The 18744-nt window shown below is 33.0% G+C and overlaps 1 protein-coding gene across 2 annotated transcripts in view; it reads right to left on the reverse strand.

Moving 5' to 3' along the window:
• LOC105197019 (sodium- and chloride-dependent GABA transporter 1) overlaps positions 1 to 18744 on the reverse strand; it is a 269127-nt gene that overhangs the window by 105889 nt on the left and 144494 nt on the right. For both annotated transcript variants that reach the window (XM_039454541.1, XM_039454540.1), the window contains exon 7: positions 7435 to 7737. In XM_039454541.1, coding sequence (XP_039310475.1) covers positions 7435 to 7737 — 303 coding nt within the window. The remainder of the gene's footprint in view (positions 1 to 7434; positions 7738 to 18744) is intronic.

Here is an 18744-nt window from a genome sequence, read left to right on the forward strand (position 1 = left end):
GGATTCTCAAGAATTTTTTTTCGGAAATTTTCAAGCGAACACCCATCCAAGGCGTAACCTTACCGAACGTTATTTGACCTTTAAAACTGCTGCGAACTGATGCTTGGTGATAATCTATGAACACTTTATGTTGACACATGTATGTCAAATCAATATACATATGTTATTGAAAAGATGAAACATATAAATAAACATATTATTTATATAAACATACAGGGTGTTTGTTAATGGTTGTCCCCACGTTTTGCCATAAGAGCACGCATTTGTAATTTCTAATAATATGTTAGAAACGTATATCTGTCGGTAACTCATGCTCCTATAGTAAAACGTGAGGACAACTATTATCGAACATTCTGTATGTAAAATTATATTTTTTTTATGATTACGACTTGAATGGGTGCCGCTTGAAAATTTCCGGAAAAAATTTTTGAGAAAATTCTCGATTTTTTTTACTTTAGAAAACATTTTTATTATATTTAATGTTAAGAAAACGGTTTTTTACAATATTAAAAATAAATATTTATAAATAAATATTTTTTTCGTAAAAAAAGTTGTCAAGTCAGCAAAAGCTTAAAAAGCTTTTTCTATGAGAACTGTTATGGTAATATATCAAAAAGTAAAAATTTTATAAAAAGAAAAGTTCTTATCATATGAACATTGTAATGAATTGATTTTGACAGCTGACCCAACGGCTATCGTAACATTTTGTTATTGAATTGATATTTTATTGAAAACGTTAATTACCCTAGTAGCAATTTTCTGCAAGACTGCTGTAAATCTCAGTGCAGTAGATTCTTAAAAGATTCTGCCAACAGGACGTTATAATCTGCTTCCTCTTTCTGTTTAATTCTTCTGAAAGATTCTCCAGTCAAATTCTTGCAAGAAATTTGTATATATATCTGCTGCAAGATTTGTAAAATTCTTTCACCAGAATATTTTAGTATAGTCTAAAAATGGATTAAAAAAACAGATTAAATGTGAATTAAAAACATTTTATTTATGTACAAAATTAAATAACAATACAAATTAGTTACATGTAAAAATATAAAATTTTATGTGGAACAGTGTTCCACACGCACACGCACACACGTCATGTTCAAAAAAAAATGAGAGCGAGTATTCGTCTCGAGGTTACAACACGAAGATCATAAAAATCTCATTGGAGTACGAGCTGAGAAGTCGGCCGCGGTAGCGCCTAGATATAACGCCTGTGGCCGCACTCGACTCATGAGAAAATCTTCCGCGGCGTGGCCACCTAGCGGTGGCATTAGCACCCTCTTGTTAAATCCATTTCATTCTGAAATTGTTATAAACCTTGCAACAGATCTTTCTGCCGTTGATTAAGCAGAATCTGTACAATATCTGCACAAGATCTGCGCGCTATTTCTGTTGTAAGAAACTTACAGAAATCTGCAGATCATATTTGTACAATATTTGCACAAGATCTGTGCGCTACTTCTGTTAAAAGAATCTTGTGTCATTCTGCTGAAGAACTTTGCTAGACTGCTTACAGACAAGATAACTCAATATCTGTACCAAGTTTCTGCAAGCAGTTCATATACAAGTACAGTGCACGAATATTGAACCAGTCTGCTAGCAATCTGCCAGCATGGCTCTTTTGGGAATAATCTTCTGCACATCTGACTCATTTCCACTGCAATTAACTGCACGCAGATTCTGTCCTGCAGAAAATGCCAGAAAATGCTACAAGGGTATGCATACGTAATGTACAAATATGTTTACTACAGTCATAATTTCTTAATATAAATGTCACAGCGTATTTATATGACAATCTCAATTTCAAGAGGTACCCTTGTGGTACTTTGTCATGTCACCATGCCTGAGCGTGCGAAATGTTAGCTCTGCGATTCGTAAACTTTAATCGCAAATAATTTGAATATTATACCTTTGACATTTTTGTATTAGGATCTTTTTCTTAAAATTTTCCAAAGAATTCGCTCTCAAAAGCGGATGTGAGTTTTTGGGACACCCCGTATAATTTTTGATAATTTGATAATAGATTATTGATAATATTTTCTCTAATAAACATTTACATATTGACACATGAGAAGTATAACAAGAAATCATAAATAAATCGAGAAGAAACGAGAGTCTCGGTTCAAAACCAAGAGTTTCGATGCTTTCACCTCGATCTCAGTCCCGCTGTTGAAACTTACAAGGAAAGGGACGGAAATGTCCGCTTCAAATTAAAACAAGCTTTTAATATATTGTAGTACAAATAAATAAAGGCCACGTATTTTTTTATACGTGTCCAATCTCAATTTTAGAGGGTGAAACACCTCTTTGCAGAAAATTGGTTTTTTCTTTTGAAGCGTATATTGTCAAAACTACAAAAGATAGAGAAAAATGTTCTAAATGAAAGTTGAATGGCTCGAAGAGTATTTTATAACAGCAAAAAAAATTTTTTTTTAATTATTTTTTACACATTTCCCCACCACTCACCTATTTTTTTCAAAATTTTTATTTTTTTTATAAGCAAAATAAAGCTTATTTTATTACAAATTCAATAATATATGATAAAGTTATACTGCAACATTTCCATTTTCCAAAAATAATTAGAAACCTCTCCATAAGTATATGGTATGTGTATTCTATAGGGGAGACTCAGGCAAAAGGAATCGTTTGTTTTCAAATGGCTATAATTCTATATTTAAATTATCAAATTTGCAAAATAATTATACTAAAATGTAGCTTGAAGTCTCTACTTTCTGAAACTGACGTTGAATTTGGCATAAAATTAATTTTAACTACCCTCATATGACTTTTATGACAACACCTTTTTTTAGACACTTTTCAAAACACCCGGGCAAAAGGAATCTCCAACTCAGGCAAAAGGAATCGCCTAAAAAAATTACTAAAAATTATTACAAAACGGACTTTAAAGGTGAAAAACTTTATTAATCTGACAGATATTGAAAATAAGTAACAAAATTAAACATAGATTTGAAAGAAACAATTAGGAAAATTACGAAATTAAGGTATCTATTATAATTCTTGGCAGAAATCGCATACATAGAAATCTATAACTCGTACACGCTTTATGAACCCGGTATAACTCGTACACGCTTCATGAACCATAAAAAAAACCATCTAAAAATGAAAACCAGTAGTCTAGGTACACTATTAATGCAAGCTAAGGTAACGTGTTAGCGATTCCTTTTGCCCGATTCCTTTTGCCCAAAACATGCTTTCATTACTTATATAATGATGCTATCACTAATTAATTTATGCAAAATAACTTTGGTATTTTCTGAAACTAGACAAAATTTCCTTTACTTTGATATATTACTTACTTTCGTAGCAGTTATAGTCTTCAAATCATTCGAACATTAAAAAATGTAAATTTCGAACAATGATAGCACATAAACACATTGTGTAACATAAATAACGTTCACGCCAAGCTGTTGGAAGTTTTATGGTTGCAAAATATTCCGCATTCGCAGCACTATCGAATGACAGTGTTACCAACTTCCTGACATTAATAAAAAAAAAGTTGTTTCGAGTTTTCTTTTTGCCCGGGTGATGCCTTTTGCCCGAGTCTCTCCTACTTCACGCATCACGTTTTCCTTTTATTTTCCCATAATACGAGATGACAAATATATTTCGAGGACAGTCTGCGTAAATATCACAAAATCGCACACATCGAGAAAAACATTTATGTAACACTTGAATGTATACATATTAAGAACAATATTGCCAAGATGTAAAAATTAAATTTCAAGATAAGAGAGGATCCAAAAATGCATGCGCCAAGTAGCGTCGTTATGCATATTTCTACACTAATCAAATTTTGTATATAATAAACATATATTGAATTGTATAAATGCAGTATAAAAGATGAAATTTCTAACTGATTTTTAAATTAGTTTTATGTTAGTTCTCTTGTTGTTAGTTGATGAGCTGGCATTAGATAATAAAGGTATGGAATGTGTAAGTAATAATTTTTTATAAATCCAGTTTCCTTGTCTGTAAAATGCTGAAGAGATCAAATGTTCTAGTTGAATCATGTAGACCAGTAAATAAATGTTTAACTTATATTAATTATATATATTATTTTGTACACAAAAAAAGTTAATGACTTACAAAACCGTAATTGTTATTCTTCAGTTTTGTGTCATTTTATTTTAAAGTAACCAAGAAAAATATTTGCAATGAAAAACAAGTTATGAATAAATAATAATTCTTTATTTATAATTTGTTTTCCGTAAATACTATGACATATTATCTAAAAAATTTGAATAGTTTTAACGGTTAAAAAAAAGTCACTATTATTTTATTGTTACTATTATTATAAGTCTCTTATTTCAATATTTATTGTATTATATTGATTTGCCTTCATGCTCTTTTGCGTAGTCAACGTCATATAAGACAAATCCGTTTTATTGTGAAGTATAGTAATACGCACGAATGAGCGATACTATGTATTATAGAGTGGTTTTTAATTATTTTTGGAAAATGGAAAAATCGCATCATAATGTGTCATATACCATTGTATTTGTAATAAAATAAACTTTATTTTGCTTATGAAAAGAAATACAAGTTTTAAAAAAAGTAGGTACCATAAGTGGTGAAGGAAAATTAAAAAAAGAAAGTTTTTTTTATTACTATTATAAAGTACTCTTCAAGCCATTTAACTTTCAAATAGAACATTTCTCTCTATCTTTTATAATTTCGATAATACACGCTTCAAAAGAAAAAAAACCAATTTTCTTCAGAGATGTTTTACTCCCTAAAGTGCAAACGGGCACGTATAAAGAAATATATGTCCCGTATTTTGATCTGTACTACAATGTATTAAACGCTCGTCAAAATCGAAGAGGGACACTTCCATAATACACGGACGCCTACCATGCGTTATGAGGTAGGTTTTAATTATTTTCGGAAAATGGAAAGGTCGCATCATAACTTTATCATATACCATTGAATTTGTGAAAAAATAAGTCTTATTTTATTTATAAAAAAAATTTTTTAAATGTAGATAGTAAAAGAAAGGTAAGTATTAAAAAAATTTTTTTAATTTTTTTTATCACTGTTATAAAGTACTCTTGCAGTTATTCAACTTTTATTCAGAACATTTATCTTTATCTTTTATAGTTTCGACAATACACGTTACAAAAGAAAAAAAACCGATTTTTTTCAAAGGGGTGTTTCACCCTTAAATATGCATTAGGGCACGTATAAAAAAATACATGTCTCTTATTTTTATCTGTACTACACATATTAAAAGCTTATTTTAATCTGAGCTGGACATTTTCGTCCCTTTCCTTGTTAGTCTCAGTCTCGGTCTTGTCTCGTCTCGTCTTATAAGATGAAATGTTGGTAGTCGGAAGGAGCAAGGTCTAGGCTATAAAGCGGGTGAGCCATAACTTCCCATCCGCTATTTTCCAAATAGTTTTTAACCGGAACAGCAACATAAGGCCGAGCGTTGTCATGGTGAAGGATTATGGACTCGTGTTTAGTCGCATATTCTGGACGTTTTTCGGCTATAGCTCTCTTTAAACGGATTAATTGTTGCCTGTAGAAATCTCCCGTGATGGTTTGACCAGGTTTTAGCAGCTCATGGATCACACTCTTCTGATTCCAGCAAATACAGAGCATTACCTTGGCATCATGAATATTTGGCTTCGGCGTTGATGTTTCCGGTTGGCCGGGTTTTACATACGATTTTTTACGTTTCGGGTTGCGAAACCATGCTCTGCAAGATTTATCCGATGGTGCAGATTCACCATACACTTCCACAAGCATTCGATGCGCTTCAGCTGCACTTTTCTTCCAATTGAAACCGAAAATCAAAACTTTTCGCAAATAGTGCTTATTTGGAACAAAACTCGACATTTTCAACGCAGTAAAAATTAAACTTGTGCAAAACTCAAAGGCTTGTAAACAATATTTTGTTGATAAATGTTGACACTTCACGATACAGCAAAAATCAGCTGTCACCGTCAACCATTTGTAACACCTAGAGCCATCTTTTGAAAAAGAACCAAACTAAGTTGTACACTCAATATTTATTTATAAATATTTATTTTTATATTGTAAAAAAACCGTTTTATTAACATTAAATAAAATAACAATATTTTTTAAAGTAGAAATTATTAAAAATTTTTTCCGGAAATTTCCAAGCGATCACCATCCAAGTCGTAATCTTAAAAAAAATATAATTTTATACATGTTTATATAAATAATATGCTTTAAAGCTCCTGACTCTTCAGCCGAGAACTCCGCGTTGACGGTAGCGACATTCCGTCTCGGATAAAATTAGAACTAATAAACGTAAAACGTGACAGATTGACGATGAGATGTTGTCGTGCATATCATTTTGTTATTATGTGTTTTATTGCGAAAATATGACTTGTTTCGTATTTACCAAATTTGTAAAAATGGACCACGAGTAAAGTTTCTTTAAATTTTATACATGAAAGCACATTTTTTACTCTTTTCAGTAGCTGTCCGTATGTTTTCCTGTCTAAATAGGTGTCACTTTACGTGCTTTTTACGAGTATTTACTGACTGCTAGGCAAAAAAAAGATAGTCGTGACCGATATTTAGAAATATTTTAAAGCCATCTGATTAGTCTGTTTCATCCAAATTTGCTTTATTTACAAATGGTCGGACAAAATTACGTGTTATTTCACACCATTTCTCGCATCTGACGTCACGACTTCATTATGGCCGCGGCGAGTAATCAGGAACCTTAATTATATAATATGTTTCACCTTTTCAATAACGTATATTGACTTGATATACATGAGTTAATACAAAGTGTTCACAGATTATCATTAGGCATTGGGTTGCAGCAGTCTTAGAGGTCAAACAACGTTCGGCAAGATTACAATTTGGATGGGTGGCCCACTTAAAAATTTCAGAAAAAAAATTTTCGAGAAAAGTTTGATTTTTTTAGTTTAAATAACATTTTTATTTTATTTAACATTAAGAAAACGGTTTTTCATGATATTAAAATAAATTTTTATAAATAAATTTTTTTCAGAAGGGTATCGAAAATTATGTTCATTTTAGGTTAGGTTAGGTTCTTTTGGATGGTCAATAGACGTCCACCGGATTTGCAAACATACTTCGAATGGACATCCATTGGACGCCTATCGGATCCTAGTTGAACGTCCCGATGTCTAACAGATAAACGTTCGATGGATGTCCTATGGACGTCCATGTACTATCTAGGTACAACCTAAGAATATGAGCTACAGAAAACGTTGGATTTAAGAATACCTAAATGCGAGCAAATAGGTACTTTTTTGAAGTGCGAGTATGGAGGATTAAGAATGACCTAAATAAATTTTTAATATAACTAGTGTATCTTTAAAAAAATTAAGTTAAAAAAATAAAGGAAAAAATTAGTTCATGTTATTTGATTCATTTCAAATATACACAGTAAGATAATAAATTAATGCTTACAACGCAAATCATCGGTGTGGTCACTGTCCAGCAAAATTTCCACCACATAAAAGGATAGTAGCCGATCATGTCCCGTAGTGCGTCGTAGAATCGGTTTACGCCAAACGCCCAACTGATTGATATGCACTCGAAGAAGATAAGGAAGAGTAAGCAGAAACCAGAGACAGCATACGAATCGAGGATTTGAAAAACGTACATGCCACCTTGAGAAATACATGATAATCCAATAACATAAGATAGGGCACACACAATAGCGATGAACAATTCCTTGCGACGACGTAAGAGCTGAGGCCACTCGTCCACCTGTCCAGAAATGTCGATTAATTAATTCAAATCATGATTTATCTTTATTAAAATGAAAAAGGACATCTTAGAATTGAATTAAATCAAAATGTTTAGAATCAAATGTTCAAAATCTCAAGTAATGTAATTTAAAAAGAAAGATAAATTTATTCAATTTCTTTAATACAGTTTAAAAATATAAGGTGTGTTTTTAAGAAAGAAGGTAGTTTTACATAATACGTGTTTTTCGAAGAATAATGTTCTACATATGTAGGTTATACCAAAACGTTTTCTTATCATGTTTATATACCTTTTCTCTATATACAGTGTGCTTAACAGTTTGCCAATAATTAAATATCTCGTAAAGTATTTGCATTAATTTGAAAAACGTTTTATACAAAAGTTGTAGAGTCTTAAGTGAAGCATTAAATAGTATTTGTATAATCCTAAGTGGCATTGCCACGATCAAGTAAAGGTCTTGAATTTTTCAAGTAAAATTATAAATACTTTACTTTTTATTTCGCATTTTTATAGCTAACGTTGAGACGATTCCAAAACACTGATTACAAACCTTTTTTCCATAAGAACTTTCCGAGTTATGGGATTTGAAATTTATAATACCGTCTGCATTAGTATCACCCACAATAAACCGCGTGGAGGTTGTACGGTAGGATTTTCATTTTTTGTGTATGTGCATGCGTGAGTGTGAGTATACTCGCAAGCGCGCGCGTGTGTAAGGGTATGCGCATACGCGCTCACGCACACATACTACGCGTACACACACTTGCACACACACGCACGCACGCGCGCGCGCGCGCGCACGCACGCACGCACACACACACACACACACACACACACACACACACAAGTGGTGAAAATCCAACCTTGCAACCTCCACGCAGTTTATATTAGGTAATGTTAAAGGGGTAGTGTAAATTTCAAATCCCATAAATTGGAATGTGCTTATGGATAAAAGGTTTGTAACTAATGTTTTAGAATCGTCTCAACGTTAGCTACAAGAATGTGAAATAAAAAGTAGGGTGTTCAAGGTGATCTTTATTTGACCGTGGCGACGACACCTAGGATCATATTAATACTGCTATTTAATGCATCACTTAAAACCCTACAACTTTTGTATAAAACATTTTTCAAAAAGATGTATATTTTAACCGTTGCCGAAATTTTTGGACACACTGTATGTTATAATTTCAGTGATTTTGATTTCATAATTTGTGACGTTTGGTTATTGATGCGCTGTTTTGGTTATTCGATAATTTTAAGATGTTTGTGTCAAAATCGCAACTATGGTGAACAAAGCACTTTCCAGACAAAAGTACAATATTTTTCTGCTCTTTTTATGTTATTTATTTACAAAAGCAATTTGTGAAAAAATATCAGAGAAATTTATCTACAAATCATATTAGCAGAGAAATCAACGAAAAACTGCAAATAAAATTGCAGAAAAAATACTGACTTTGCAGGCAATATTATGAAGAAATTGGAAGAGAGATTTCTATGCATTTTTTTCTTTAAAAATCTATTTGCAGAAAAATTAAAGAGAAACTAAAGACAATACTATAGAGAAACACAAACAAATTTTTGAAGCATTTACAGAAAACATTTTTAAGAAATTTCTCGGTATTTTTTGCACAAGACATATCTACAAAAAAATTGAGAAGAAAATAATAACAAACTTTTAATGCACTCACAGAATAAATACAAAAAACAGAAGAAGAAATTGCAGATATTTGAAAAGAAATTTCTTTGCATTTTCTTCGCAAAACCTATTTATAGGAAAATGTAAGAAAAACAGATTTTGAAGCAGTACGCAGCATTTCCGCTAGATAGACACTAGAATTTTACATCTCGTAAGCAAAAAAGTTACAGAATAGAATAAAAGTCATAGCATTGTGATTTTTCATTCTTGTTTTGGCAAGAGTATTCCCAAGCAACACAGTTAAGTTTAATAAATGTTTAATAAACGTTTAGCCGAAACGTTTTTGTGATGTATAAAAATACGTTTATTAACCGGTCGAAATGTCTCGTATAAAAACGGTATTTTACACTAGTAAAATAAACGTTAAATAAACGTTGTAAAGTAAACGTTGTTGTAGATATAACGCCTGTGGCCGCACTCTACTCACGAGAAGATCCCCCGCGACGTGGCCACCTAGCGGTGGCGCCAGCACTCACTTGTTAAATCCATTTCAATCCGAAATTACAGGATTTCATAAATTATAATTAAATCGAATTTTAATGCGATGTGACACGCTGAGACGCTGACAATTTTTGTGTGCCATTTTTAAATAAAGAGATATTTTGATGACAACATTATAAATCACAAAAAATTTATATGTAAACTCTCTGAAGATTATTAACTTTTAAATATAATGAAATATCTTATTTATATTATACTTTTTACGTCTCAATTATTATAATTATATAATTACATTTGAAAGAACACGTTTAAAAATTGTCTTATAAAACGTTTTTATAACGTTTATTAAATTGGTACAAAAAACGTCTCAAATTTTAAACGTTTATTTTTCAGTTTATACACGTATAAAATTGATTTTCAACGTTTATTAAACGTATTCTTAAACTAACTGTGTTGCTTGGGTTTTTTGAAAGTGAGTCCCCAAAATCGAACTTCACATAAAAAGAAAATAAAATATGTTTAATAATTTTATTCAAAAATTGAATTTGAAAGTTGATTTTTTATGACTATTTTTATATTAAAGTTGTGTTAAAATTTTACTGAAATTTTTCTGCCAATTCTCTGCAATTTTGTCATATCTTTCTCTTCAATTTCTGCGCAAAGTGGGCCAATTTTGAGACAAACAGCGGAGAAATGTGCAGAAAAATTTTTACGTCTGGATTGTTTCATATAAAAAATAAAAATGTCAAAAAAATGACAATATAAATTTAACCTTTAAACTATAATGCCAATTTTGCAGATTAAAACTTTATTTGTAAATAACTTCCTCAATATCAATGAGCCTTCGAAACTCATAATATCTTTGTATACTAATCGTTCCCACCAAACACTGCAGTGATCTCGTTGTTATTCGCTGGAAACGTATAACATAAAACGGTCGAAAAATTGTAGTGGTTACACATACCGGGATTTAGCGTTTGCGTTATTTTTACCGCAATATTGAGCATATATGTACTTTTTCATCTACATCTTATTGACACATTTTAATTTTTATATCTCAGGAAAATTTTTATGGTTTAATTTTTTATTACTTTTTTGAGGAGTTTGGAATGATAATAACAATTTTTTGGGAATTTATCTTTTTTGAACTTTGACTCTAACTTGAACGGATTAAAATATCAATCTCCGTTTTGTAGAAAATATTTTTTAAATTTTTTTTCAAAATAATATACTACAATATGTAGAGTTCCATATTGTAGTATATCATTTGAAAGAGCATAAAAAAAATTTAATTTTTTAATATTACAGTTAGAGTCCCCCTAAAGCACTTATTTAGGTGGGCAATCTTTACAACCCCCTTAAAAGTATAGATTTCGAAATAATCGAAGAGGATTAACTACATATTAATACATATTTCGCGATTTTATATAATTTGTAACTGTTCCCAAAATATACCGGGTAAAATTCTACAGACTTTAGAGATACCTTGTACATAACTTTCTTTTTGCCAACAATTTGGTAATTTCAACATTAAAATATCTTTCTTTGTCTCTCCTATTTACAAGTATTTAGAATAATTGAAAATATACGTTAGAGTAATTGAAAATATACTTTAAGGAATTTATGTAAAATTTGTAAAAATGTGATGGTAGTCTGTCGTTGTTTAATAATAGTACGATTTTTTCGAACGTTACAGTTTAAAGGTTAAAATACGAAAATAATTTAATACAAGTAATTGATACTTTTCAACCAAAACCAATTTATACTTACTCTTTAGCCAAAACAGAGACAGCATCAAAAATATTTTTAACTATTCTAGTAACAATAATTTCATATGAAAGAAGTTTTAATAAATTCAAGTTTACAACAAATTATTTAAAATCATTCCTAACAAAGGAACTTCGCAAAATATTACATTCTCATTTTAATACTAAAGAAATTTTATATACATATAGGTTACATAAATAGATGAATTTAGAAAATATTGTTTAGAAAATATTGTGCTATCATAAAACGGTTGAAGTAAAATCATGTCATGTGTAAAGTGGTTTTCAGCTTTCTTCATTATATCTTAAAAACTATTCAAAAATTGTAACAGAAAAGTTGAAAACCTTTTTACACATAAGGAATGATTTCACCCCTCCCCCTTAAAACTATCTTTTAGCAACAACTGATATTTTCTAATTTTATTTATATCCGTAACCTATATGTACACAAAGTTTTATTAAAATCAGAAATTGACACTTTGCGAAGTTCAAATCATGTAAATCATAGAATGTTATTATATATGAAAATTTTTTTTTATTAAAAATTAAATATATAAGATCACAATATATGGTCGTACAAAATAGAAAAAAATGTTTAACATAAAATATTGCTCTGAAACTGTCAACAAATATTCTGGTACCTAAGAACGTAATAATGAAAAATTTTGCGGAGAAATGATTAAGACACGTCGCCCGAGCGCCTCAACACAAGTAATGTACTTGTTAGTTTATTTTCACCTGTCCACATTACAGGTTGCAGAGTGCTGCAAATATCTTCAATCTAGAACTCATAATGATTGGATTAGCTAATCTCGGTTAATGTTGGTGCTACCTTCCACATGTGTACTTTGTTGCACACAATATAACTTCTTAGATAGCAAAAAGTGATAACTCATTTTAAAACAAATCATTGCACAGATTAAATTACTTGTTGATTGTTATTACGTTGTCTTTTATTTAATGCGACGGAAATGTTTTAGTCAATTTAGTATCAATATGCTGAGTTTCATTATTGAGCAAATGTAGAAAAATTATTAAAGTCAATCTGTGATAAGTGTGCCATAAGTTGTTTAGAACTTGCCATTACTATATTTTGAAAATTGGTTATAGCAATCTGTGAGCAGCATGACAGCAACATGTAAGCAACAAATCCTATTTATAACTTGTGATAAATATAATGCTGATAAGTTATTGGGAACTTGCCGGTATTATATTTTAAAAACTATTGCTGGCACGAACGTAATGATAAGAGGATACCCCTTTCTCTTGCTTTCCTGACAACTAATGAGAATATTTATGACAAGTTGCAATATTTGGCTATCTGGGCTGACTCTCTCATTGATTTTTTCAAAATTGGTTTTATTTTAACTTTGTGACCTTTATTTTACAGTTCCATATCAGTCCTCGAACAATCTGCGACCCTCGATTTTTTATTTGCTTTTAGTCCGAGAAGCAATCAACTCGATTGGTTTCACTTGTTTAATTTGTTGTGCTTCTTCTTGTCTAATCATTTCCTTTTGGTTCATATTTCTTTCGTTTATCAGTTTATTTTTATCGTATCTTTCAATTGATTATCTGACTTTCTTTTGAGTCCATTTTGTAAAGTTGCTTTATTTTGAATCAAATTTTATCTCATAGTTTGATGTGTCTTTTTTGGTGTGCCTTCTTTTTGTGACATTTATCTTAATGAAAATGGACAGTGCCTTTTCATTAGCAATGAAAAGGCACTGTCCGGATGATTTATCCAAAATTAATAGCAAGTAATATCATAAATGTGCTACTTCTCAAGGAACTATTATTAAAAAGGATGTACTTGTCTGTACTGAGCATTTTATTGTTGACTTGCGATTTTAAAGAAAAACATCTGACTAATGTAACCGATTTTGACTATACGGAAGCAATTAGATTTGGCGCACCGTGTTTTCTGCTGTTTAAAGCCGGACAGCAACTTCCAGTTGATGTCCGCTGGGAACAATGCATAGCATTTCGGAGGGTGTATCGTTACCAAATTGATTAGAGAGTCAAATAAAAATATGATTCGTTAAAATTCAGTGTATTTTTGTGAATTAATGCTATTTTTTGTTCCTTGATTGTGCAACATCGCGAAAACCAATCTCTTATCATAATTGGTTACGAATCGTGGATTTTGATGTTTAAATGCATGTTTATGTTTTGTTAAACATATCTGTTTGGTGATTACTGAATGTCTTGACTCCATTTTTGTTATTTTTATGTTCTTTATTTCTAGAATTACTTCTACGTTTGTCTAACATAAGAGGCATCGTAATCTTTGCAGCACATTTTGTAGACTAATTGTTATTTGATATATATTTGATTGTACCTTTATGGGGACTGTCCCAATTGCGCAAATAAACTATCAGACACGAAAGCATTTTCCAATATGTCCGTATGCAATCGAGTCCGTGTGCAATCGGGTCCGTGTGCAAACGCGTCGTGTGCATCGGGTCCGTATGCAATCGGGTCCGTGTGTAATCGAATCCGTGCGCAATCGGCTCCACGTCGTGTGCAACAGGGTCCGTGTCCAATTGGGAAATGCTCTCGTCGCCGATAGTTTATATGAGCAATCGGGCCTCACTCACATCGTAGTAGAATAAAGACTTAGAAGCTTTGCGTGCAGTCAGAACGTTCTTTAACAAGACCAAAAAGACTAAAAGCATTGGGACCTCCATAGGAAAGCTTTCAATTACAACAAGGAAATTAAAAAAATTTAAAAAAAAAACAGGGAAAAGCTTTTCTATGAGAGCGGCTTCCCTCAGCGGGCCGCAGCGACGACTCAAATCATTTAGGCCGTTTGCTGAAAGCGAATGGAGAATATACAGATGATGAAGAAAAAATGTTGAATCTACTGCTTAGCTCTCATTTTCCCGGAGCTTATACGGTAACAGCTGACAACAAAACTGATAATGACGAAAATCAATTATTTTGTTCTTTTTCCGGTGTGTACGAAATTGTATTGACTTGCTTTAATGATAATTTGTTACATAAGTATGGTAGACGAGGCGCATGTATAATGACAATCTTCTTAAGCTCCTGGTAGCACATGTATGTGTCCACGACGGTGTACGGGCGCAGAGAGAGTGAGCTCGAGTTAGTCGCACGCAGAATGATGCCGGGTAGGGGCGTAACGCATGCGCCGTCTGTCAGAGAGGTTGCAAGGCTCAGGCCCGTGCAATACAGATGACGGGGTAAGGTCCGTGGAATGGGCCCGTAAAATATCACTTTCTCAAACACGATGTTAAGAAACTGTCAAATAATATATTCACAGCAACCACAGTGATATAGGCGTTAACTCCATTTAGACCCCTTAACTCGCCTGGAGATGATGGGATCTTTCTAGTCTTACTCCAAAAAAGTATTGCCCCAATACTATTTATACAATATTTCCTGTATAGGAGAAATTTTATGATGGGATATATTCTCTAACTGTGAAGAAAGACCAATGTGATCTTCATACCTAAAGGAGATTAGTGAGCTAACGCTCAACCTAAATGGCATAGACCAATCAGCCTCACTTCAATAAATAGATAATAAAAAGCGCTGAGTTAAGAAATGAGATGCTGATCTATGCTACACATCACTAGAATCAACATGCCAAAAGGCCAAATCAACTACTACTACCTTACATTGTACGAAGGTTGAAAGTAACACTAGAGGCTAAAGAGATAGTTTTCTATGTTTTCATGAACATTGAAAGAACTTTTAACAACGTCTCTTTTAAAAAAGCGACTGGCCTTCCATCCTGCAATCATCGCTTAGATCAGAACCTATGTGGGCGTAAGGTTAAAACCACAGTGGCAGGGTCGACGAGGACCAAGCAGAGGCTACCCTAAGGGGGGAATCCTGTCGCCGCTTCTGTAGTCGGTGGCGGTTGATAATTTTCTCAACATCTATATAACAATGAATATACAGAATAATATTATCTTAATGACTTAGTTATTATTGTCCGGGGTCAACTGGATGCCATCGCGTTTCAAAAAATACAGAGAGCCTTAAATATCACATAACAATGGTGCCACAGCAAAGGATTACGCGTCCGAAAAAAATTATTATTGTGCCATTTATTAGAAAAAAGCTACATTTAGTCACCTGCACTAGATGGCGTAAATATAGACTTTAAAACATAAGTCAAATACCATGGAGTAATCATTGATCAGAAATTGACCTGGAACTTGCATCCGGTCTAGGTACACCCACGGTCATCGATTCTGTCCCTAAGGAAATTTTTCAAGCTGAAAAGTTATCTTTCTACATATTTACAGTTCACCTTTACAAAAAAAAACGCACGGGCTAGGAATTATAATCTCTGTGATTATTGTAATATTTTCCTATGATCTATTTGTAGTATGAAAAAAACAAATTTATTGTAATATTTACACGTTATTGTGATATTTGTGTGTGGTTATTGTAGTATTTTTCTGTAATTATTGTAGTATAAGGTTACAATTTCCAGCCCATGCGTTTTTTTCGTAAAGGCATGATTAACGTAACAACAAATAAGCTCTAGTCGTTACATTAATCATGAACTGCGAAATCGATGACCGGCGTAGATATATAGAACAAGGCTATATTTGCCCTGCTTACCTGCCGCAAATTTTTAAAAAGAATCTGGAGTCTTAGGCTGAAAATGATCCACTGATCACACACGGCCATTGTTAGAACATTATCTATGCAGAATTTGTATGATGATCAAAAGCTAAGCAAAAAACGCAGACACAACTGCAAAAAATCCAACGGCTTGTCTGTTTAGGCATCACAGGAGCTGTGAATACCTGTTCTACAGCCGCTCAGATCAGTATTAACGGTTTTATCAGGTTTTAGCAGCTCATAATAGATTACACCCTTCTGATCTCATCAAACACAGAGCATTGTTTTTTTTTCAAAGCGATTTGGAATGGATGTCTTGCAATGGATGTCGATGGTTTACTTGGATTTACCCATGATTTACGACGCTTAGGATTCTCAAAATATATTCATTTTTCATCACCTGTCACGATTCGATGGAGAAATGACTTTTTTTGTATCTGTCGAGCAGCATTTTATAAACAGTTTTTCGATTTTCTTGCTGTCTTTTATTCAGTTCATGCTGAACCCATTTTCCCATTTTTTGAATTTTTCCCATAGCTTTTAAACGAATGAAGACGGCTTTCTGCGTCACATTCAATTGATTCGCGAATTCTTGTTGAGTTTGAGTATCATGTCCATCCAATAAAGCTTGCAATTCGTTGTCTGCAAACTTTTTCGGTGATTTCGCACGCTCTTCGCTTCTCACGTCAAACTCACCACTTTTGAATTTTTTAAACCACACGAAACACTGTTTTACCAAGAGCATGTTCACCGTAAGCTTCAACAAGCATTCGGTGCAATTCTGCAACAGTTTTCTTCAAATAATAATAGAAAACCAATGCTGTCCGCAAATCGTAGTTTGTAGGCACAAAACTCGACATGTTTAAGGTTCTAGAAAAATATACTAGTGTATGGAACTTGGGTTGTTGTATGTTGAAAATCTTTGTCAGCCGTTAGAGGGAGATAATGGCGTTGCAGAAGCAATCTTACGATCCCTAAACTGATGGCTAGCACCATTTATAGTGAAATTCCGGTTTCATACTTCTACACCTGGTATATGCCATCAATTTCTATGTTTATTTAAACCGATAGATAAGTTTGAAAGGCACCACTATAGACATTATTACAGATAACTTTTCAGCGTTAAGAGTTCTAACAGCCTGTACGTGTGAATCTGAACTGGTTTGGGAATGCATATCTAACTTCAAACAGCTGACTAAGGACAATCACTTTACCCTTTGATAGATTTTAAGGCATGAAAGTGTTAAAAAGAATGAATGAGCTGATGAGCTTGCCACGAGGAATGCTGGATTGTTTCCAATCGGAGGCATGGTGCAGGCTATCGAACAGCTGTACTAAACACCTCATTCGTAGCTGGGAGAAAAAACTCAAAACTTTATTCTGGAATAATATACCTAGATAATTTGAAGCAAAAAAGTTCATTACTAACTTGCCATAAAAGCAAAAAAGGCCTTATCCTTTTCCTTGTCAAGCAAGATCTTGTCATATTAATTGGCCTGTACTCAGACCACTGACGATTGAAGTATTATCTTCACAAAGTCGGCAAGACTGAGGATGACATTTGTCGACTCTGTTTCGAAACGAATAAAACAACCGTCTTAATTTTAGACAACAAGTATTTCTTAACCCTTATGTGCACAACCAACTTTTTCCACGTTGTTGCACAACCGGGGTACCCGGGTATCCACTGCAAGTTTATCTTAATTTTTGACAGTTTAAACAAACGGAATTGTTTGAAATAAATTTATTTCATTAAATAAACATCAATAGAAAGTATTTAAGTCATATTGGAGATCCTGAGCCCGCCACAGCATTCCAAAAAATAAACATAACAATTGAGTACCGGAGCGCTGCGCAGGTACGAAGGGGATCGGGCGACCTTAGTCGACCGGCTGTAGTGGGGTTGTAATGAATACATTGTAACGTGTTGAATACATTCCGTAACGGACGGTAGAGCGTCGTCTCGTTTCGCGTGTGAAACATTTATTTCTGTGATTGTTTTCAAGTATTTTTCGTGCCAATATTGTACGCTATGGATGATGAATTATCGAGAACTGAATTTTCAAGGTAAATATTATTCCCTGATGTATTTTTATGTCATTATCTTGTCTTATTCTTGTCTTTTTCTTGTATTTTTCTTGTTGTCATATTTGTCAATTGAAACTTTTGAATTGGAATTTAGATTGACGAGGCAGCAAAAACGTGAGTACATCACTACTTTGCTTGGAGACAATGATGAGGAATCCGAAGAGGAGTTCAACGACAGTGAGGACGAGGACTGGATACCGGCGGATGCATTGAGAACCGGCGAGCAATCATCGAACGAGGTTATGGGTGGCAAGACGTCCCAAGGAGAGGGAGAGAGCGACAGTGACGTTGCCGAGAGCGAGAGTGAAAGCGAAGACACGTCAGCGGCGCAGGATATAGAAACTGGTAGTACGTACGTAACAAAAGATCAAACTATTTGGAATAAGAAGCCTCCGCCTCAAGTATATATAA

The sequence above is a fragment of the Solenopsis invicta genome, chromosome 10 (genome assembly GCF_016802725.1).
Source record: "Solenopsis invicta isolate M01_SB chromosome 10, UNIL_Sinv_3.0, whole genome shotgun sequence".
In the NCBI taxonomy this organism is placed as follows: domain Eukaryota; kingdom Metazoa; phylum Arthropoda; class Insecta; order Hymenoptera; family Formicidae; genus Solenopsis; species Solenopsis invicta.